The sequence below is a fragment of the Lepidochelys olivacea genome, assembly GCF_965140295.1.
Source record: "Lepidochelys olivacea isolate rLepOli2 genome assembly, chromosome: 6".
In the NCBI taxonomy this organism is placed as follows: Eukaryota; Metazoa; Chordata; order Testudines; family Cheloniidae; genus Lepidochelys; species Lepidochelys olivacea.
In genome coordinates this window covers 13,945,755-13,969,981 of record NC_140416.1, presented here as the reverse complement: position 1 = coordinate 13,969,981, position 24,227 = coordinate 13,945,755, and the positions used below count along the sequence as shown (strand labels likewise).

General features: G+C 50.8%; 1 protein-coding gene across 2 annotated transcripts in view; it reads right to left on the bottom strand.

The window, feature by feature from the left end:
- LOC311522140 (NACHT, LRR and PYD domains-containing protein 3-like) overlaps nt 1-24,227 on the bottom strand; it is a 38,990-nt gene that overhangs the window by 7,646 nt on the left and 7,117 nt on the right. For both annotated transcript variants that reach the window (XM_084631134.1, XM_084631135.1), the window contains 5 exons: nt 22,092-23,823; nt 13,293-13,382; nt 10,043-10,216; nt 8,339-8,509; nt 7,864-8,034 (listed from right to left, as the gene is read on the bottom strand). In XM_084631134.1, coding sequence (XP_084487260.1) covers nt 7,864-8,034; nt 8,339-8,509; nt 10,043-10,216; nt 13,293-13,382; nt 22,092-23,823 — 2,338 coding nt within the window. The remainder of the gene's footprint in view (nt 1-7,863; nt 8,035-8,338; nt 8,510-10,042; nt 10,217-13,292; nt 13,383-22,091; nt 23,824-24,227) is intronic.

Below are 24,227 nucleotides of genomic sequence, written 5' to 3'. Positions count from 1 at the left end.
CCAGGAGAGAAGACAGCCGACAAAGACATCGCCCAGGGAAGCTACAAATCATCTTGGAGGGGGCCGTAAGACTGAGTAACTTTTGAACTGTACTCTCGTGTGCGGGGAGTTTGACTGTGTCTTCACTGCGTTTGTAGGGGCACAGGGGGTGTGGCACGGAGCTGCCCCCCAATCCATTGGTGCCCCCCACAACACTACTACAACCGTCACGGCCCCCCCGCCGTCCGTCCCTGCTGGCAACCTGCCATCTGCCTCTAGCCTCAACTGCTTGCTTTGAATTTCATCATCCAGACCAGACACAACAGCCGACTAAACGAGACTCTTTGGATAAACGCGCATGGATCCGCATTCACCCCCCCCACCCCCGGACTGCCCACCCCACAGTTTGCCCCTACTACCTGACCCCAACTCCTGTTTCCTTCCCCTGTTCAGTCTGACCCATTTGCCCCCCCCGCCTGCAGCCCAACAGGGAGAAGTGGTTAATCTGCTTCCCCACACCCTCCTCCTTCTGGTGTCTCCCCGTCTCCCCCTGCTCACGATGGCGGGGAATGAGAGGGGTGAGGCCCCTCTAACAACCTCAGTTGCCCCTTCCCCACCTACCCCCCTGCCCAACCCCCAAGCCCCCCACCCCACCACTGCTGCCAAAATACCTGCCACCGCCCCCGCTGGGGCATCGGCAGCCGGAGGCACTGGGGCGACTATTGCCGCTGCTACGCCCACCGCCCCCCCAGATTCTAGGAAAACCCCCCCGGTTAGCCGGAAAGGCTAGGGTGCGAAGAAGGGGAAGGGCCCCGCCACAACCACCAAGTCCTCCATGGCAGAGGCTGCCCCCACCGCTGTGGCCTCGTCATCGACCATGGCATCCCTCCCCGCTGTTCCCTCCACCAGCTCTGCGAGCGTCCCTCCCCCGGCCCCCAGGGCGTATTCCCGGGCGGTGGCAGCCCTGCCCCTGCCTGCCGCCTCGTCATCTCACCCACCCACCGCCTCCGCTACCATCAATAGCGGCCGGGGCCCCTTTCCCACCATGACCAGGAAGCACGGCTTCCGTTGCCTCCTGGTGTCCGCCTCGCCCCACGTGGAGACATACGTGCAGGCATTGGCGAGGGTGGTAGGACCTACGGCTATTGTGGCGGCCTCCAAAATGTACGGGAAGGTCGTCTTTTTCTTAGCATCGGAGGCTGCCGCTCAGGAGGCGGTGGAGAAGGGTCTGGCGGTGGGGGTGGTGTTTGTCCCCCTGGAGCCGCAAGAAGACCTTGGCGTTCGCCTAGTCCTGACCTCCGTCCCACCTTTTCTACCCAATGCCGCCCTGTTACCTGCTCTTTCCACCCTGGGGAAACCCGTTTCTGTCATCAGCCCTCTCCTGTTGGGCTGCAAGGACCCCACCCTCCGTCACGTCTTCTCGTTCCGCCGGCAGCGCGTGACGGCGAGGCGCTTGAGGGGTCCTTCCTAGTCCCCTACCATGGAGCCCGCTATTGGGTCTACTATTCCACAGGAGAGGCCCGGTGCTACCTCTGCCGATCAGCGGGGCATGTCCGAAGAGACTGCCCCCTGGCCCGGCGGGGAGGGGCACCCGAGACCCGGCAGGACATCGGCTCCGTCGTTGCCAACGCCCCTGGCCGCCCGACATCTGAAACCACCTCTCCTCCTGCTCGATCCACCGCTGCTCCTGCCCGGGCCCAACAGACACCTCCCTTACGATGCCCAGACGAGTGAGGGAGCCCCGCCCTTGCTGTTAACAATCCAGCAGAGCCTATGGAGGAGAGTGCAGCAAAGATATTACCGGGCATAGGAGAGGGCCCACCCCAAGGAGAACGGCCCCCCCCTCATGCTGCCTCACCGTTACTCCCCCCGAACCCCTGAACCATCGCCTCTGCCCCCCGACACGACCCCTGCTAACCAGCCCCCAGACGATGCTATGGAGGGCTGGACCCTAGTCCAGGGAAAGTGAGGCAAGCGGAAGGCTCGAGATCCGCTGCACCCATCCGATGCAGAGGCCCCATGGAAGACCAGGAAGGGAGGCACTGACACTGAGCCTTCTGCTATGCCCACGAGTAAGATCCATCCACCATTGTCGGGAGGGGAAGACAAAATAGCACTGGAGGGTAGACCCTCCCCTCTGAGACCCCTGAGGAAGCCCCTTCTGCCCGAATATCATCTGAACCCCCCGCGAACCCCGAAGCAACCGTCGTAGCGGGCGCCAGAGGGGAGCCCCCCGGGGTGGCAGAAGACGACCTCTCCTCCATGTATGAGGAGATCAAGGCCCTAGGTTTGACCCCGGTCACCCAGGGAGAGGATGACCTACTACTGGCTGGCCTTGACCTGGGCAACCTTACCCCAGTCCCCCTTTCCCCATGCTCCCTCCCCTTAACCGCCTTCCCGGGCGAGCACCCTGCAGAAGGTGGTCCACCACCTGATGCCATGGCTGCCAAATCCACCACAGAGCCTGAGCCTAGCATCACTGGGAGCCCCCTCCCCACCCCCTTAACCCTCAAATCTGTTCGGGAGGCACCACCTCTCAGCTGCTTGCCTCCCGAAGCCCAGAGCTTCGCCTCTGCCCCCGCCTCCACCCCCACCCCTGTCCCTGCCCAATCCACCTGCTCCTGCAATGCTATTGCCGCCCCTGGGGTTATTTCTTTCCTGTTTTTCGCGGATTCCCCCCCCCAAGGAACAGCCTTTTCATTTTCCTGTTACGACCCATTAGGAGCTGCAATTTTCCCTCTGTCATCCTCTTCTACCCCAACGCTCGAGACGGACCTAATAACTTTAGCCTGTCAGAAGCCCCGTCGGTGGTCTGCACCCTGCCTGCCCGCCTCAGCAGACCACGAGGCTGCACCAAGAGCCCCACCAGGGAATAACCCGGAAATCACAACCTCCCCACCCCGCCATGAGCTGTGAAAAGCGTTGCGACAGTTTTTAGAAGACATCCGTGGCTCCCGCAACAGGGTACAGCTAGCTCTCCAGCTATGGGGGGACTTTGATCAAATCCTCCAGGCCACAAGGGCCCTTATAAAGGAGGGTAAAGGGAAAGGAAGGCACGGTGCCGCGGCCTACGGGCGGGCCCGCAGCTTCCGTGATGATGTACTCACTTATGGGATGGGTCATGAATTGTTGCGTGACCTGCCGGGGGCTGCGTACACCCCCGCCAACAAGGAACCCCCACTCCCCCAGCCCTCCGCATGACGCCCCTCATTATTGCAACTTTGAACACCAGGGGCTGTAGGATGGCTCTCCGCAGGTCCCAGGTGCTCTCTTACCTTCGAGAAGGGGGGTACTCTGTGCTTGTCCTGCAGGAGACCCATACAGATCCGACCGCCGAGGACAGCTGGCGGCTGGAGTGGGGGGACGGGGTCTACTTCAGCCACTTCAAGATCCGACAAGCTGGAGTGGCGACCCTGTTCTCCCCCAACCTTCGGGCCGAGGTGCTAAGGGTCACTGAGGCAGTGCCAGGCCACCTGCTGCATCTCCGAGTCCATATGGAGGGGCTCATGGTCAACCTCGTTAACATCTATGCCCCGACAACGAGCCCGAAGCGGCCGCAATTCTATCAGCGGGTGTCCGATTTCCTCAGCACCCTAGATTTTCACGAGTGCTTAGTCCTGGGAGGGGACTTTAACACCACCCTCGAGGAACAGGACCGCTCAGGGGCTGAGCTGAGCCCGGCTGCTGCAAACATTCTCCGAGAAATAGTAGAACATCACTCCCTAGTAGACGTCTGGTGTGACCACCACCCGGATAACACCTCCACGTTCACCTTTGTCCAGGTGGAGGCCCATCGGTCACACCACTCTCAGTTGGACTGTATTTATTTATCCCGTTTCCATCTTTCACAGGCCCACTCCTCCAACATTCGGCCGGCCCCATTCTCTGACCATCATCTAGCCACCATAACAGCCTCCCTCCGTGCAGAGAGGCCGGGGCCGGCCTATTGGCACTTTAACAACAGCCTGTTGGAGGATGAGGGCTTCATGACGTCCTTCCGGGAGTTTTGGCTGGCCTGGCGAGAGCAGCGGCGTGCCTTTCCCTCGGCGCGGCGATGGTGGGATCTAGGGAAGGTGCGCGCCAAGCTCTTCTGCCGTGACTACACCCGGGGCACCAGCCGACGGCGAAATGCGGCGATAGAGCAGTTGGAACGGGAGGTCTTAGAGATGGAGAGGTGCCTGGCCGCCAGCCCCGAGGACCCGTTCCTCTGCGGAGCGTGCCAGGAGAAGCGGGAGGAGCTCCAGGCCCTTGAGGACCATCAGGCCCAAGGTGCCTTTGTTCGATCCCGCATCCACCTCCTTTGGGAGATGGATCGCGGCTCCCATTTCTTCTACGCCCTGGAGAAAACGAGGGGGGCCAAGAAACACGTCACCTGCCTTCTAGCAGAAGACGGCGCCCCCCTCACGGATCCAGTGGAGATGTGTGGGAGGGCCCGTGACTTCTACACAAGCCTTTTCTCCCCAGATCCGACCGATCCTGGCGCTTGCAGGGTGCTCTGGGAGGAACTCCCTATGGTCAGCATGGGTGACCGAGACCGACTAGAGCTGCCTCTCACCCTGGCCGAGTTCTCGGAAGCCCTCCGTCGCATGCCCACCAATAAATCTCTGGGCATGGACGGGCTGACCGTGGAGTTCTACCACGCGTTCTGGGACATCCTTGGCCCAGACCTAGCCACTGTCTGGGCTGAGTCTTTGCAGGGCGGGGTCCTCCCCCTTTCGTGCAGGCGAGCAGTGCTCGCCTTGTTACCGAAGAAGGGGGACCTCCGCGATTTACGAAACTGGCGTCCCGTCTCGCTCCTTAGCACGGACTACAAAATCGTAGCAAAAGCAATCTCGCTGCGGCTAGGGTCCGTGATGGCGGACGTGATCCACCCAGACCAGACCTATACTGTCCCAGGTCGCAGCATTTTTGACAACCTATTTCTAGTCCGAGATCTTTTGGAACTCGGGCGTAGAGACGGTGTGTCGTTCGCCCTCCTGTCTCTTGATCAGGAGAAGGCGTTTGATAGAGTGGACCATGGGTACCTCCTGGGCACTCTGAAGGCGTTTGGATTCGGACCTCAGTTTGTGAGTTTTCTCCAGGTGCTATACACTTCCGCCGAGTGTCTGGTTAGGCTCAACTGGACCCTGACCGAACCGGTCATCTTCGGGCGAGGAGTACGGCAGGGGTGCCCCCTCTCGGGCCAGCTGTACGCTCTGGCGATCGAGCCCTTCCTCTGTCTCCTCCGCAGGAGGTTGACGGGGTTGGTGCTGCGGGAGCTGGAGCTGCAGCTGGTCCTGTCGGCGTACGCCGATGACGTGTTCCTCGTGGTCCAGGACCCGGGGGACTTGGCGCGGGTGGAGGCTTGCCAGGCCATCTATTCGGCAGCCTCCTCCGCCTGAGTCAACTGGATCAAGAGCTCTGGCTTGGCAGTGGGGGACTGGCGGCAGGTGAGCTCCCTCCCACCCACGCTTCAGACCATCTGGTGGAGCGCGGGTCCATTGCTCTACCTAGGCGTTTACCTTTCTGCCACGCACCCTTCTCCGCCGGAGAACTGGCAAAATTTAGAAGGCGGGGTGCTAGAGCGGCTCCGAAAATGGACGAGGCTACTCCAATGTCTCTCCCTCCGAGGGAGAGCACTGGTGCTTAACCAACGAGCCGGTACCAGAGCGTGGACAGGACTAAACACCCTGGTCCCAGCTCCGGATTTCCTGGCCGACCTTCGGACATTGATTCTAGAGTTCTTTTGGTCAGGAATGCACTGGGCCCCTGTTGTGGTTCTTCATCTACTCCTGAAGGAAGAAGGGCAGGGCCCAAAGTGTCTGCACACTCAGGTCCGTGTCTTCCGCCTCCAAGCCCTACAGAGGCTCCTTTATAGTGCAGGTAGTTCGATGTGGACCATATTGGCGCACGCCTTCCTGTGCCGCTTCCAAGGGCTCCGATACGACTGGCAGTTCTTTTATCTTTGTCAGAGAGGTTTTCCGCGAGACGTCTCTGGGCTGCCGGTCTTCTACCAGGACCTCCTCCGGACCTGGAAACTGTTTTCAACGGCCAGGTCCATGGCGGCCACCGTGGGAGCAGATCTCCTCGCGGAGCCCCTGCTACATAATCCCCAGCTCCGTGTGCAGGCGGCGGAGTCCCGCTCGGTGTGCCAGAGTTTTGTCCTGGCGGAAGTCACGAGAGTCGGAGACCTCCTGGACTACGACCGGGGAGACTGGCTGGATCCCCTGACGCTCGCTCAGTGCATGGGGCTCTCCAGACCTCGTACCCCCCCGGCGCGTACTTCAGGAGGTGAAGGCCGCCTTGATGCCCGCTGCTCGGGCTTATCTCAACCGAGCCCTGCGCAAGGGCGCACCCCGCCCACCCTCTACCCAAGGCCCGCCGGACCTTTCAATTGGGCCCCTACCCCGTAGATCCCATCAAACCCCTCACCCTTTCACTGCAAGCCGGCTGCATGAACTGCAGCCGGTCAGCTTCCAAATCGCGCCACGGAAATATCTATACACACTCATGCTTCACACCCTTCACGCCCACACCCTGGTGTCCCGCTCCGATACAAAGTGGCGGGACCTCCTGCCACCTTTAGAGGGTGAGCAACCCTGGTGGGCCAGCCTGTATTCCACCTTGGTCCCAAGGCCCGTCAGGGACATTAGTTGGCAGCTCCTTCAAGGAGCTGCGAGCACAGGCATGTTTTTGAAACGGTTCACCCCCATCCCGGATACTTGCCCTTTTTGTAATGTGAGGGAAACCCTGGCGCACATATATTTGGAGTGTGCCAGGCTGCAGCCCCTTTTCCAGCTCCTCACGAATATTTTACTATGCTTTTGGCTACACTTTTCCCCTCACCTTTTTATCTACACACTCCTCATCCGTGGCCCCACAAAATCGTGAGATCTCCTGGTTAACCTCCTCCTAGCCCTAGCTAAAACAGCCATTTATAAAACCAGATAGAGGAGGTCGGCTAATGAAGCGTCCTGCGATTGTAGGGCCGTTTTCCGATCCTCAGTGCATTCACGTATCCGGGCAGAGTTCCTCTGGGCGGCGTCCACCGACTCCCTTGACACCTTTGAGGAGCGGTGGGTGCTGACCGAGGTTTTCTGCTCGGTGACCTCGTCTGGTTCCCTCCATCTGACCCTTTGATTGAGGGGAAGAGCGAGAGACCCCAGCCCCAGCCGTTGCCGCTGTGGATACCATCATTACTGTCACCTAGGAGGGGTCCTATCACACATGGTGTACGTCCCCCCCACCCCCAAACTGCCAACCCCGCAGCTGTGCCCATCTTGTCGGGCACTCTCAGGAAAGGAATAATCGGTGACACTGGGCGTGGCACTAGGTAACTCGAGGGGGTGGAAGACCATGAGTGTCGAGGAAGCCCCCCAGCTCTGGGCCCAGGCTAGCCTGAACACTTCTCCCTCCTGAAGGCTGCTGTGTTATACCTTGTGTTTGCTTTTGTTTTGTTGCATAGTTTTGCTTTATTTTTTTTGGTGATTCTTGTAAGTGTTACATAAATAAAAAAAGGCACTCTCCTGCTAAAAAAACAAAACAAAAACACTCCTGCTGCCCTCTGGCCATGCTGTATCAGAAGCCCTAATTTCAACCAGTTCTGCTGCTGACTTCTACTTGTTGGTAGAAGTAGAACTTCTACACTGTCGGCTGTTTCAAGCCCTGACCAGCCTGGAGTCAGAGTGGCATAAAGGAGGCTTAAAGCCACTTTGGCCGCCTCCCCTAGGTTGCACTTATGTGAGCAGTGCCTTCTGGAGGCACAGAACACACTCCCGTCCTCGGCCCGTACAGATCATCCCAATTCACCTGATTGGTCCATGTAGTCGATACACAGCTGGGTGACTGGAAGACCAGCACACACTGCAATGGATTCTTTTGATACAGAAACCTGAAGTCACTTACTCGAGCTTCTCTAACTTGCAGTTTGGATGTTTCAGTCCTTCACACAGAAGCTTCAGTCCTGAATAACGCAGGTTATTGCCGCTCAGGTTCAACTCTCTCAGGGACCGGTTTGTGCTGAGCAGAGAGGAGAGATCTCCACAGCAAGCATCAGTCAGATGGCAATCCCAAACCCTGCAGAGATGGAGATGTGCACAGTGAACAGACAGTAGGGTGACCAGATTTCCTGATTTTATAGGGACAGTCCCAATATTTGAGGCTTGGACCAGTAGAAAATGGATTTTCATGTGGCTGTTACGACCGTTTGTGTACAACCATAAGATGTAATGTACAAAATATATCCAGTTTCTCCTGCAAATGCAGGTTGATTTCATAAGTGAGAATAGGACCTCAAAATATTATCAGTGCAAAATTAGACAGGACTTTTGCAAAGGCTGGTTTAACAAGAAAAGTATCAAGGAACCCAGCAATGACTTACACTAATTTCTGCAGTTTACAGCTGGGATGTTTCAGTCCTTTACACAGAAGTTTAATTCCTGAATCTCCCAGTTCATTCCCACTCAGCTCCAGCTCAGTCAGGGACTCGTTTGTACTGAGGGCCTCAGAGAGATCCCCACAGCAAGCAGCTGTGAGACGGCACTGCCACAACCTGCAACAGAGAGAGAAATAACCATCTCCTTCCATAAAGGGGTCAATATTTGCTTTACTTAGTGCAGTGACTCTTCCTTCTTTCTGGTAACTTGGTAGTTTCAGTGTCTATAAAGCCTGTATACATGTCACCCATTGCATTTAAATTAGTCAAATTAATTACATGACGAATTCCTGACTCAGATTTTATTTGTGCACAGTGCAAGAAGATTTTCAGAATATTCCAGACAGAGTCTGGGTCATCATCCAAGATTGCTATAACACAAAATATATGGCAGAATGTGGGTAAAACACAGAGCAGGGGACATACAATTCTCCCTCAAGGAGTTCAGTCACAAATTTAATTAACACATTTTTAACAAGCGTCACCAGCATGGAAGCATGACCTCTATAATGGTGGCCAAAACATGAAGGCGCATATGAATGTTTAGCATATCTGGCATGTAAATACCTTGCAATGCCAGCTACAAAAATGCCATGCAAACATCTGCTCTCACTTTCAGGTGACATTGTAAATAAAAAGTGAGCAGCATTATCTCCCGTAAATGTAAACAAACTTGTTTCTCTGAGAGATTGGCTGAACAAGAAGTAGGACTGAGGAGACCTGTAGGCTCTAAAGTTTTACATTGTTACCATCTACATTTGTAAGTTGCGCTTTCACAATAAAGAGATTGCGCTATGGTACTTGTACGAGGTGAACTGAAAACTAATATTTTTTGGTTTATCATTTTTACAGTGCAAATATTTGTAATAGTAATACTATAAAATGAGTACTGTACACTTTGTATTCTGTATTGTAATTGAAATCAACATACTTGAAAATGTAGGAAAGCATCCAAAATATTTAATAAATGTCAATTGGTATTCTATTGTTTAACTGTTTGATTAAAACGGCGATTAATTTTTTTAAGCATGATTAATTTTTTTGAGTTAATCATGTGAGTTAACTGTGATTAATCGACAGCCCTAGTATCAAGCACATTTACACCTGTATGACTGCGTCTACCCTTGCAGGATGTATCAGTCTTGGTAAAGTGGAGAGTGAGCTGGGGACTAGCAGGGAGAGGGAGGAGGCAGGTCACACTGGATTTTAAGGAAGGGTTACAAGGCGCCGGAGTTTGTGGTTATGGAATTCAGTAAGAATGGAGAAGTCGAGCTGCACGGCTAAGATGGTGGCAGAACTGAAGGAAGTCAGCACAGTGGTTGGACTCCCACCACTGATGCTCAGTGAAGGATCCATCAACACCACTTCCTGTCCTACATGTGTTGACACATCCTTCTCCTGCTGAGTTTGCAAGACTGGGTGCCTAAACACATGGTATTTATTACTGATTAACAAATATTCGCATTGCAGTAACATGTAGAGGCTTCAACCAGGTCTAGGCTGTAGTGTCCCAGGTGCTGTACACAAATATGACAATCTCTGCCTCAAACAGCTATTAGGCTAAAAGCTAGGACAAAGCAGGTGGGTGAAACAACACAGAGATGAGTGAAAAAGTCACGTACTAACAAAATATAGCAGTGGGTTACTTACAGCAGTATCTGCAGTTTACAGAGTGGATGTTTCAGTCCCTCACACAGATGTTTCAGTCCTAAGTCTCCCAGTGTATTGGCACTCAGATCCAGCTTTTCCAGGGACCAGTTTGTAAAGAGGGTCTTAGGAGAGAGGTCCTCAGGGAAAGCAGATGAGAGTTTGCAGCTGGACAAGCTGAAGGGAAGAAATGAACAGATCAAAGTTACCTCTGCACTGTATGAAACAGTTACTAACCATGTGTGGTGGGTGAACTCTCCATTCGGAGAGGCTAGCCCCCTGCCCCACATGAGGCCGGCCGCTACCCCACCCCGCCAGAGCCAGAGCAGCCCCAAGCCCTCCACTGTGGCTTGAACCCCCCCAAATCCCACATTGCAGCCTGAGCCCCGCCTGCCCGGGTTCCAAGCCACTGGCCCAAGCCAAGCCCACACCAGCTTCAGGAGAGAGGCGGAGCGAGGGCGGGGCCTCAGTGCACAGTGTGGGTGGGGCCATGGCCTGGGTTTGGGGAGGCTTAACCTCCCCTGGTCTATTATATCTGTGGTCCATGTTACTAACAGTTCTGTAACTGTTGTTCTTCGAGATGTATTGCACACGTCCTTTCCACTTTAGAAACATCTGCAGGTCCAGTGCACTGTTGTCAGAGAGTTTTCCATCAGCAGGGGCGGCGTATGGGTCCTCTGCTGGCACGCGCTGCCATGTGATGGTATAAAGGCTGGAGCTGCCCCTGACCCTCCTCAGTTCCTTCTAACCAAAAAGACTAGCTATAGAGGGATAGGAGGGTGGGATGTGGAATGGACACATGTAACACATCTTGCAGAACAACAGTTATGGAACAGGTTAGTAATTGTTTCTTCTTCTTCTTCGAAACAAAGTGGAAACCTAAAGTGGAACACACATGTGCTGTCACTCAAAGAACCACCGCTTAGTGATAGATTCCATCTGGGGACTTCCACAGTTTCATAGAGTTTAAGGCCAGAGGGGACCACCAGATCATCTAGTCTGACCTCCTGTAGATCACAGGCCACGACACAGCACCAGGTCACCCCTATATTAATCCCAAAGATTTTAGTTAACCAAAACATTTCAGTCCTTGGGAAACTAAACTGTTGTGCATCAGTGGCAGCGAACAAGAGAGACTGAGGCCCTTGCAAAGGCAGGGATGTGATTTCGCGAGATATACCCAGACGCTATCAGCAGGTGATTCACGCCCCACACTGCAGGCGATGACAACCCCTTTCCCCCCACCCCCGCCAAAGTCCCTGCCAATCTGACCTGGGGGAAATTCCTTCCTGACCCCAAGTCTGGAGATCAGTATATGACTGAGCATGTGAGCAAGACACCCCAGCCAGGCATCTTAGACAGATGGGTTATCTGTACCATCTCAGAGCACTGGTCCACTCTATCCAGTGTCCCATCTCCAGCTGTGCCTAATTTCTGATGCTACAGAAGAAGGCAGAAAAAACCCAGACTACACCAAGCCAATTGTACATTGAAAAAAAAAATTCCTCCCTGACCTCTGCAGCATGAGATTTGATTTTTGTCATTACCTGAATGCAGAGCTGCAAGCAGCTTCATGAGCATGTCGAGGCAATGCAGGCACAGTATGAGTGAGGCATGTGGTCTGGTCTGGAGGAGGTCTGACCATCTGGTCAATCCAGAGGTTTACAGCTGGGGCAGCCTGACCCCCAGAGATTTTTTTCAATGCACCCACCCAAGCCTATCAGGGACCAGGAGCCTGCTTCCATCTCTAGGGAGCCTAAAATTTAATTCTGGGGGAACTGAAAACTATGGATAAAACTTCCCAGTACAGTTACACTAGGGAGACAGGACAGCTTAATGACACTTCAGGAAACATGGGCCCGATAACCAGGGGCCTGATCCTGCAATCCTGCCTCACACAAACAGTGCTTACTACTAAATAATTAATTACTAAGTGAAGCAGTGTCCCCTGGACTTCCCGAAGACTAATCACATGGAGACGGTATTACAGGATACGATTCTAGCAGCATTCTCACACCAGAATACATAAATGAATAATCTTGATGATTTACAGTTTTCTAGGCAAAAAACAATATACCCTTCTGACAAAATACTCGTCTACCTTACCTTCAGAAACATGAAAAACATGGACATGATTGATTAATAATTTATCCTTGTCCTCTCTCTCCCACCCCCTCCCCTTTCTGCTCCCCTACCCGCAATCTGTTTGTTATGCCCACTTGTAATGCCTGGTCTTCACCTAGGTCGCTGTTTCCTTGAACCATGGTAGCATGTTCAGGGGCGTGGGGTGGGTGGGGGTCAGATGGCTGAGAAGTACGCACAAGTGGGCAGGTGCTGAGAGTGGGACAGAACAGACAGAGGTGGGGATGAAATGAAAAGCAAAAACAGAGCAAGTGTGATTAACTTTTGGTCAGTAAAGGGCAAAACACGTATCACATTAGAAAGACGGATTAAAATAAATAATATGACGATCTCGAGTGCGGGGGGGTCAAAGTGCACTAAGGAACTTTAGTGTGCGGCAGCAGGCCCCACATAGCCAGTTGGTGCACGGCTCCCCCGCTTGCTGCACATTAAGCCCTAAGTAAGAACCGTAGCATTTGTAGTACCTGCACAGAGCCATAGTTTAGCCAGGCCACTAGGGGGCCACATGTGAGAAGCATACAAGTTCTCAGCTAGCAGGAAATGAAGGTCACTTGGTCACTTACCCTAGTGTTTCAAGTCTCTGTGCATTCAACAATCACCTCACTGTCCCCAGGAGACAATTTAAGGAAGAGAACAGAGGACATTTGTTCTCTTAGGGGCAAATCCAGTACCTTTCCCATTGGCCAATCCAGTACCTTTCCCAGTGGCCACAGAACAACCCTGTATTCCTCTGTGCAGGGATACACTGGGTGTGTGAGATGCAGTGCAGAGGGTGGGTCTCTCTCTCACCATTAGCATTAGGCTGGATTAGTTTCTGTGAAGAAACTCCACAGCCGCTCTGTGCCCTGGGTGAGGAGGATTCCTCCACCTTGTGCATCAGCCCAGCAGCTGGCCTACTTACTGGGCGGGGGCAGAGACAAGGGTTTGCCACACAGTTAATTTAGTGGTTTCATGGAGTTTGATTCTTTAGATGTTTACTGTGATTTGCAGCTCAGAGTTACATTTCAAATGGAATACAGACTAATACCAGACACTGGGCAGAAATGCATTGCTACCCAACTCCTGGCATAGCAGCAGTCACAAAAAGGCTGTAAGAGAGGAGTTTGCTTACGATATTGTCTTCAGTTTACAGTTTGGATCCTTGAGTCCTTGCAACAATGCGTATGCAGTTGAAGTTCTCGGATCCTTCGTCAGTGGGTTCCTAGAAGAGAGAACGCGAGTTTTAAATATCATTTCCTAAAGGCAGATTTCCCATCTCTTTTCCTGAAGATGATGGGGTAGGTTTTATTCCACAGCAGACATTTATTAGCCTCTTTAAAAAGAAAACAAAGAGAAGTATATGAAGACCCCACAGTCCATTGTTCTGATATCATGTTAGCTATTCATTCCTAAGAGCGGCGTAACCCCCACTAATCCTGTGTAGCATCTGCCCCATCTAGTAGCTTGGCCATATAAAACAGGGTTATGGGTGAGCTGCTTCTTTCAGTGAAAATCCTGCTATCCCTTTTCAGTTGGGCACGGGAGAAGGAATATATCTCAGAAGAATGGAAAAAAGGGTTCTTAATCAAACTCCCTTACAAAGAAGATTTGAGTGACTGTGACAAACGGCACAAGAATACACTGCTTTCAGGCCTAGGGAAAGTTTTCTGTGCAATCATCCTAAATCAGAATTAACTTAGGGCATGGCTACACTTGCGAATTAGAGCGCATTAAAGCAGCCCCGTGCGCTCTAACTCATGACACAGCCACACTGGCAAGGCACGTAGAGCGCCCGGACTCCGCGACTGGAGCGCTCCTGGTAATCGACCTCCGTGAGAGGCATAACGCTTGGTGCACCCTGGCTGGAGCGCCGTGGCGCCAGTGTGGAGGCCCTGGTCTATCAGTGCGCTCTGATCGGCCTCCAGAGGTGTCCCACAATGCCTGTTCTAGCCACTCTGCTCATCACTTTGAACTCTACTGCCCTGCCCTCAGGTGACCAACCGTCAGACCCGCCCTTTAAATTCTCTGGGAATTTTGAAAATCCCCTTCCTGTTTGCTCGGCCAGGCGTGGAGTGCTCTCAGCGAATCTTTCCAGGTGACCATGCCTCCATGCGCCAGGCGATCCCCAGTATGGAGCAATGGCGAGATGCTGCAACTCATCAGTGTTTGTGGGGAGGAAGCTGTCCAGTCCCAGCTGCGCTGCAGCTGTAGAAATTACAATACCTTTGGGCAGATATCAAGGGACATGATGGAAAGGGGCCATGACCAGGACACACTGCAGTGCAGGGTTAAAGTGAAGGAGCTGCGGAATGCCTATCACAAAGCCCGTGAGGCAAACCACCGCTCCGGTGCTGCCCCCGCGACCTGCAGTTTCTACAAAGAGCTGGACGCAACCCACCTCCACTCTGAGTACCACCATGGACACTTCAGAGCCCAGTTCAACAAGGCAGGAGGAGGAGGAGAAAAGCGGGAGCAAAGGTGCTGAGGCGAGGGAAGACGCCCCGGCATCCCTAGATGCATGCAGCCAGGAACTGTTTTCAAGCCAGGAGGAAGGTAGCCAGTCGAAGCGGCTGGTGCTTGGGGAAGGACAAACACCAGAGGAGGTTCCCAGTAAGCGGCTTTTATTTTGGGAAGGAAATTATTCAGTGTGGGCTCTTGGGGAGAGGAGGGTTAGGGCTGCATGCATGCCTAGATGCGGAATAGGGCGTTGATGTGCTCTCTCACATTGCGGTAATCGGTTTCAGTGATCTCTTCAAAGGTCTCATGCAGAAGGTTCCTTAGGAGAGCTACTGTGCTCCTTGTCCCAGTCAGGCTAACATGTCCACAGCACTGTGCTGTGATGGGCAGGGGGACCATTGCTGCACACAGGCAAGCTGCATATGAGCCAGGGCAGAAGCCGCATTGTAGTAGAAGACCCTCCCTTGCTTCCCAGGTCACCCTCAGCAGTGAGATATCTTCCAGGATGAGCTCCTGTGGAAAATGTGGGGACAGTGTTTAGTACAGGGCCCCCCTGCAACTGTTGGCTCTCCCCAAGGCACAGAGAACCACAGAGTTCGGCTGTGAAACAATCATTCCCCCTTGACCCTGTGCTTACTCACCATTTTGAGGCTCCTTTGGGTTATGTGCCCTTGCTTTGGGAAGGGCAAATTCTGCTATCGTTACACTGTGCTTGTCTTTAAATACGGGTGAATCATTGCTCTGTCTGGTGTGCGCTATACTGCCTCTGTTAAATGTTGCATTTTGCCTTTACAGATGCAACCTTGAGATCTCAGCCATCCGTGTTATCACAGGCCGAAAGACTCCAAAGAATTAGGAAGAGGCCACGTAAAAGCAAAGAAGACATGCTGCATGAAGTCATACAGCAGTCCCTTAATGCAAATCAAAAAGCGCAGGAGTAGAGGGAGAGTGAAAGGCGGATCCGCCAGCAGAATGCGGAGCACTGGACCCAAAGCACGGCGCGCCGGCAGCAAAGCACGAATCGGCTGATAAGCATTATGGAGCGCCAAGCGGTCTCGATCCAGGCGTTTGTAGCCATGCAGGCAGAGCACTACCGCTCCTGCCCCCCGCCCTGCAGCCCTTGTCCCAAAACTTTCCCTTGTGCCCCCATGTCACCTCCAACCCACTTTCCCCAACATCCGGGTTCTTATCACCACCAGCTGCCTCCAACACCTGTAGCTTCACCACCCAGCCCTGCAAACTACAACCCTTACCCACTGCACTCAACCCCCATCACCATGTGTTTTAGCCCACCAGAAGTGCAGCACTCATTGCACAGCACCCCAGACAGGAAGGCTGAGTATGAGAACAGGACATACGCAAATCTGTGATTGAACCATTGCCCACCCTACCCCAAGCAGTTTCCCAAGCAGTTGTGTTTCTTTTCAATAAATGAATTTTATTTTAAATAAATGGCTTTTTTTGGCTTTGAAAACATTCTTTATTATTGCATTAAGTAAAAGATACCTTAGCGCAGGAAAGCAACAGGCACTGCAAGTCAGTGTAGCAAGCACAGATTCCTACTAATATTGGAATCACTGAATTTCACTCCCGTGCAGGGCACCAAACATTACTGGTGGCTTTCAGCCTCAAATTGCTCCCTCAAGGCATCCTTAATCCTTGCAGCCCCATGCTGGGCCCCTCTAATAGCCCTGCTCTCTGGCTGTTCAAATTCAGCCTCCAGGTGTTGAACCTCCGCGTTATGGAGGGTACAGCATGCGGATATAACCGCGGGGATGTTGTCATTGGCCAGGTCCAGCTTCCCATACAGAGAGCACCAGCGGCTCTTTAAACGGCCAAAAGCACACTCCACAGTCATTCTGCACTGACTCAGCCTGCTGTTGAACTGCTCCTTGCTGCTGTCAAGGCTCCCTGTGTAGGGTTTCATGAGCCACAGCATTAAAGGGTAAGCAGGGTCTCCAAGGATCACAATGGGCATTTCGACTTTCCCTATGGTGATCTTCTGGTCTGGGAAAAAAGTCCCAGCTTGCAGCTTCCTGAACAGGCCAGTGTTCCGAACAATGCGTGCTTCATGCACCTTTCCGGACCAGCCTGTGTTAATGTCAATGAAACACCCACGGTGATCCACAAGCACCTGGAGAACCACAGAGAAATAACCTTTCTGATTAACGTACTCGGAGGCTAGGTGGGCTTGTGCCAGAGTTGGAATATGAGTCCCATCTCTTGCCCCTCCGCAGTTAGGGAAACCCATTTGTGCAAAGCCGGCCACAATGTCATGCACGTTACCCAGAGTCACGGTTCTTCTGAGCAGGATGCGATTAGTGGCCCTGCAAACTTGCATGAACACGATTCCAACGGTCGACTTTCCCACTCCAAACTGGTTAGCGACTGATCGGTAGCTGTCTGGAGTTGCCAGCTTCCAGATTGCAATAGCCACCTGCTTCTCCACCATCAGGGCAGCTCTCAATCTCGTGTCCTTGCTCCCCAGGTTGGGGGCGAGCTCAGCAGACAATCCCATGAAAGTGGCTTTTCTCATCCAAAAGTTCTGCAGCCACTGCTCGTCATCCCAGACTTGCATGACGATGTGATCCCACCACTCAGGGCTTGTTTCCCGAGCCCAAAAGCGGCGTTCTATGGTGGTGAGCATGTCCGTGAATGCCACAAGCAATCTCGTGTCATATGTGTTACGAGAGTCGATATCGTCAGACTCCTCACTGTCACTTTGTAGCTTAAGGAATAACTCAACTGCCAAACGTGACGTGCTGGCGAGACCCATCAGCATACTCCTCAGCACTTCGGGATCCACTCCCGCAGACCGAAAGGGAAGACAGAGTGCGCAGTACAAAAAACGTTGAAAGATGGCGCCAAATGCGGACGGAAGCACAGGGATTGCTGGGATGCGAAGCGATGCATCACGGGGCATTGGGACAGGACCCAGAATGCCCCGCACCCCCCGCTCCTTCCCACAAGCCACAGCGCCAGAATGGGAAGAGGTGCTCTGTGGGATAGCTGCCCATAATGCACCGCTCCCAATGCCGCTGCAAGAGCCGCAAACATGGCCAAGCCAGTGCACTTGCAGCTGTCAGTGTGGACAGACTGCAGCGCTCTCCCTACGGCGCTCTCCGAGGGCTGGTTTAACTCACAGCGCTCTACAACTGCACGTGCAGCCATGCCCTAAAAGTGTGAATTTGAAGCTGCTAAGTTAAACCACATTAAATCCCTGTGTGGACACTGTTATTCAGAATTTAAATGGCCTTTGGAAGTGAATTAAACTAAACCTAATTAAGGCCACTTTAATTCTGTAAAACAGCATCCACACAGGGATTTAACACAGTTTAATTAATCCACTTCAAATGTACGACTTTAGTTCATTCAAATTAACTTTCCTGGATGTCTTCATGTAGACAAGCCTTTAAAAGCCATAGATAGCAGATTTAGAGAATGGTAAGCTGTTTTTTGGCCAGGTAGAAATTGTGTAGACCGTAAAACAGGGGTGGCCAACCTGTGGCTCCAGAGCCACGTGCGGCTCTTCAGAAGTTACTATGCGGCTCCTTGTATAGGCACCGATTCCGGGGCTGCAGCTACAGGCGCCAACTTTCCAGTGTGCCGGGGGGTGCTGACTGCTCAATCCCTGGCTCTGCCACAGGCCCTGCCCCCACTCCACCCCTTCCCGCCCCCTCCCCTGAGCCTGCCATGCCCTCGCTCCTCCCCCTCTGAGCCGCCTGCATGCCATGAAACAGCTGATTGGGAGTGGGGGGGAGGGAGGGAGGGAGAGGCGCTGATCGGCGGGGCTGCCGGTGGGTGGGAGGCGCTGGGAGTGGGGGAGGAGGAGCTGATGGGGGGCTGCTGACGTATTACTGTGGCTCTTTGGCAATGTACATTGGTAAATTCTGGCTCCTTCTCAGGCTCAGGTTGGCCACCCCTGCCGTAGAACCAAGTAATAAATGGCAGTTGCCAGTAGTCTTGAATATTGCGGGTTTCCAAAAGGCATTTGATAGTGTAAATAGGGAATCCTGGTGGCAGAGAAAATCATTCAAATTATTATGACTTTGTGTCAGAATGCTCTGTGCACAATAAAGGCAAACCAAGAGTTAGCAGACTGGTTTAATGCTAATGTTGGGGTCACACAAGGTTGTGTGCTGTGCCTCTTTTTTTGGGAGTTGCTATTGACTTTGACTGCCTGTCAGTATGGAGATGGGCATTGTGGGGAGACATGGGGAGCCTGGAGACCTAGACTTTGCAGGTGAAATTTTTCTTACAAATAAATGAGTTGAAGGTACGCAGTGAAAGACAGGTGGTCTTGCAAATTCTGCCAAGCAAGTAGGTCTTATTATTAATCAATTAAAAACAGAAGTTATCAAAATAAATTTATGGATCAATAATTTTATCTATTTGAGAGATGAAGCCTTGAAAAACTGAATAAATTAACTTATCTTGGCAGCCTCATTCATGATAGTGGTGACTGTGTTTCGTGTAAAGCCCAGAATCTCCTTCCTTAGAAGTTTTTAAGGTCAGGCTTGACAAAGCCCTGGCTGGGATGATTTAGTTGGGGATTGGTCTGCTTTGAGCAGGGGGTTGGACTAGATGACCTCCTGAGGTCCCTTCCAACCCTGAGATTCTATGATTCTATGAATAGGTAAAACGAGTGCTGTATTTCCATCACTACCAACAACATGGAAGTCCAACGTGATTAACAAAATTATCAAAACTGGAATCCATCAATATGGAAGTCCATTCAATGCAAATTAAACAGAGTTCATTGCTGGTGGCTGCACAGACTATTCAGCGTAAAAGGGATGGACAGAGTAAACCATGAACAGGTCCTCACAATGGCACAGCTACCTCCTGTACAACAATACAAGTACTATGGAAGAAGAGGTGGTCAGACTTGGGGCATCTTTTAAGAATGTTCATAAGAGGCTTCCCAAACAAGCCTCTCCTTGTTGACTCCAGGGCAAGTGACAGAGACTGACCTAGAGGCACATTCTGTAGCTCAATAAAGGCTGAAGTGGAATTATTACAGCTGAATATAAAAGACATGGAAAACAAGCCCAGCACCGGGAGGATTGGCATTGTTCAATATCTGCCTTCTGCCCTGACGGCGTGGGAAGAATCATGAAGATGATACTGATGCTTTCAGGCTAATGGACCTGATCCTTTATTTGGAGTCAAGCGGACTGATCTCTAGTGGCACAAAGATTTTACAATCCCCTTCCACACACACAGCTGTTACCAGTAGCACGGGATGAAAAAAGGGTAGACCTTTCCATGAAAAATTTCACTTTTTCAGATGATGTTTTGCCCCAGATCAGGATTAAAACATCAAAAAACAACAGACACTGCACCTGTCCATCCCCTAGAGCTAGGTAAGAGGTGAGGATGCATTGCGGGTTCTCCGCCTTTCTCTGCCCCAGAGCTAGGGGATGGCAGAACAACCCTGCATGCTTCCAAGGCGGCCCTCTGGGAAAGCTTTTGTCAATTTCACTAACAGAAAATGAAACTCACAAGAGCCTTTCAGGCAGGCAGCTACATTCTATTTCCTCATAATAAAACTCATTTTTTTGGCAAAACGACAAATCTGTGGGACACAGATTCCCATATGCTACACTGATCCCTGTCTGCAGGTTTGGCCTCTTGGGTCCATTAGCAGCTGGAGTAAGTTAGTGCACTACATGGTGGATCTTTGGATCCTCAGATCTCACTGGACCCTAAAGCTTTGCAGTAGTGACAGCAGCCTGTGAATTGCTCATTGCTGCCAGCACCTGCCCCTGACTCAGGAGCAGGATCTATGCAGGAGGAGACTATCCCAAATACTGCCCCTTTCACATTGTCCCATAACTGAGCTGAGGGAAGGGGGTGGGCAGGAGACACCTCGCAGTTGGGTGCTGCACACATTACAGAGAAGGAATTAAGGATACTGCCCAGCAGAACCAAAACAGATCAACCTCTCACCAGGTGAGAGAATGCAGTAGCACGACTGCCATCAGCAGCCAGGTGGAGCTGTAGTGTAAGATGTAAGGCCTGGGGATCACCTGTGACATGGCTAGGGACTGGGCAGTGCAGGAAACAGCAAGGCTTGGATTGTAGCCTTCGGGAAGATGCTAAGCCTAGTGGAGAGGGAACAAGAGGTGATTGCTTGACGGCTTCAGGCAGCTGGCTGGGTGCCAACACAGAGTCCAGGAGCAGCAGGAGCTGAGCTACAATCAGCTGCCATTTGAGAGTCTTCTGAATTGTTTGTGGCTAATCCTGCTGTGAAGGACTGGGGCGTAGGTGGTCTGGCCTAGCGGTCATAGGTGGGCTGAGCTCTGCTCTCTAGGGACAGTAGTTGCTAGGCTGGAGTTGGAGGAATCACACGAGCCAGGTTCTGTAGGCAAGGGTCAGGGTCAGAATCAGGCTAGAGTCAGAGGCTGGAGATCAGGAGGCCAAGCAAAGTCTGGCACTGCAGCAGGCCAAAGTCTGTATGGCAGCCCAGACAACTTCCTGGGGCAACCCCTGGGGTTAAATAGGGCACTTGGACAATCAGAGGGCCACAGGGTACCTCACTCTGGATCTCTTGGGCAGTAAGTACATCCTGCAGCACCTATTCTCCATAGAGCTCCCTGGCTTAACTACTACAGGGCTGCCTGGTGGCACTTTGGGAATATCAGCTGTCCCAGGCTCTGCAGACCCAGCTTCTAGTCCTTATACCTTTTCCTTTTGCTATTCAGGTGCTCAAGGACCTGGACAGGTCTAACTCATTTGCTATCGTGACTAGGCTGTAGGACAGGGCAGGTCACTTATACAGAGCTTGCTGGATCTCTAGGTAAACTGATCCACACAAACAACATGCCTTTCGACAGGTCAGACGGAAGGAGCAATGAATATGGGCATGCTTATAATATGGAACGGTAGTTTGGAAAGCAGTGAGTCTGAAAAGGACTTGGAGTTATGATGGAGAACCAATCGACCATGATCTCCCAGTGCAATGCTGTGGCTGAAAGGGATAATGGGATCGTTGGATGTATAAACAGGAGTATATATATAGTAGGAACAAGGAGGTTACGTTTCTCCTCTATACAGCACTGGTGAAACTGGCAAAGCTAAAATGTTTACTCCAGTTCTGGTATCCAGCTTCTTCAATGCAGACAGGTACCTAGCTAACCACTCAGGCCCATAGCATCTTAACTTCCTCTCCTTCTATCTGATCCAATCTAGTTTCCCAGGAAGCTAACTGGTCCCAGCTGTTTCCAGGTCCTTCTGCTTAACCCTCACTTCCTTATTCCTGCCTATCCTGCAACCATAAGGTTTTCTGACCCAGCTACCTCGACCCAACCAGACCCAGAGGGACAGTGTAACCTCATTTTACAGGGAAAGACCAAGACAAATCTGCAAATATCTTATAATCCGCTGGAAAAAAGGGGCATTATAATGGTGATATGATGAGATGTCACTCTAAGGATTTACTGATTAATATTAAATAAACTGTGATACTTACAGAGGAAATAACCGTTTCCGTAGCTTTGCTATCCATCCTTCTTCTCGTTCTCCAATCCCAAGAGTACAATTACATAGGTAAAGTGACTGCTTACTACAACAGTTCTTTACACAGAATGAAAGAGCAATTTCATCCATTGTTGTAAGCCTGATGTGTTCCAATCTAATTTCTTGGAAATTATCCATTGCACTTTTCACAAACTCTTCTTCCTGACTTTCATACAAACAGTGAAACAACTCAAGCTGGTCACGCAGTTCCTCATAGGTCTTATAGGGCAGAGAGGAGATTTTTTTAGCTTCTACTTCAAACCACTTCAATAAATCCAGCTTTATTTCAGATGATGTTTTACAATGTAATTTTTTCTCCATGTCATTTAGTCTCTCTTTATTTAAGAGACCAAACAAGAAACGTACTGTTACCATTAAATAATTATTTTTAGATGGTCCATAAATTTTTAGCAAGTTGTTCACATCTTTCTTAGAAGAGAAAGATTTTTTCATTTTCTCTTCATTTTCCTCCAGCATATAAAACAGAGCTGCAAAAAACTCTTGGAAACTCAAGTGAATGAAGCTGTAGACACTTTCACATTCTGTATCTTTTTGAAAAATATTTTTATTCAGAAAGAGAGACTGAATCTTACACAAGGATAAATTGTGTTTCTTCAGGTCACCTTCTTTAAACAGTATTTTCTGTTCTAAAATTCCATCTGCAGCCAATGAGCAAAGATTCCACAGGGTAGTTTTAGACTGTTGCATTGAGTTAGCAAAATGATCAGTTAGCAGAGTGGACAGAAAGAGCAAATATACCGATGTGGTTGTTTTTGAAGTTTGTGAAAGATCTTCCCCTTTTTCCATCTGTTGCTTCATAACCGTGCAGATGATCCAACACACAATGGGGACAAAGCACATGGTGAAGAGCATTTCATTTTCTTTGACAAAATTAAAGGCTTGTGTTGCTTTCTTTTCATCACAAAAGAATTTATGAAAATATTCTTTCCTCTCTTCTCCAGAAAATCCCATTATCTCTGCATAACATGGAAATTTCAAATTCTGCTGTAGTTTCTCCAGAGCAGTTGGTCTTGTAGTGATCAGTAAGAAGGATTTTTGAAGAACTTTCTTTCTCAGTAAACTGCACAGTACGGTTTTCACTGGCTTATTCTCAAATGGGTCAGTGCACAGACCGACTTCATCAATATCTAGCAAGGAACTCAACTCATCAAAACCATCTATTATGAACAGGAGTTTTTCTGGCTTCTCAAACATTTCTTTAATTGGTCCTTTTCTGTTAGGACAATTGTCTAAAAGCAAATCAGCAACACTTTTCTGTTCAGTAAAAAGATTTATTTTTCTGCAATTTATATAGAAAACGTAATCAAACTTTTTCTGATAGAGTTTTCCAGCTGCCCAGTCCAACATGATCTTTCTTGCTGTCATTGTTTTCCCAATTCCAGCAGCTCCCTGCAACACAACAGTTCTTGGGCTTTGTCGACTTCTATCGGGATCAAATAAAACACTAATCTTAGTGTGACTGGTTCGCTGAGCCATCAACTCTGCGTGTCTCCTTCCTCTGGTGATTATTTCATGTTCTTTCTCCTCCCGCTGCCGATGTTCTTTTACAATAAGCAGTTCTGTGTATCTTTTGTCTAGACTCACATGTTCACCCAGGCGAGCATTCCTGTCTTCTATTACTTGGTATTCTTCTTGTATATGATCTCTATATTTTTTCTGGTAATCTAATTCAATGACAATGGCATAAAACATTAGACATACTGAGTACAGTTGATCAAACAAAGGTCATTTGAACTGCCATTCATCGGTTATATCCAAAAGTTGGACATGACAAAATATTGGTGGCATTCTATTCTTTCTGGTCTCCCCCCCAATTTCGCCCAACATTCCCACCATCATGTGACTCTACATTTTGCTACAATTTTACGTATTAAAATTAGTCTTTTTTCTTTTATTATTTAATTATTTCGTACATGATCATCTCTCACCTTGGTTCTGATTCAGCAATGCCCTTAAGCACAGACTGAAGTCCCCTTACAATAAATGAGATTTGAGCATGTGCTTAAAGTTAAGAATTTGCTCAAGTGCTTTTCTGAATATGGATAATTTAGCTCATTCCTTTTTTTTT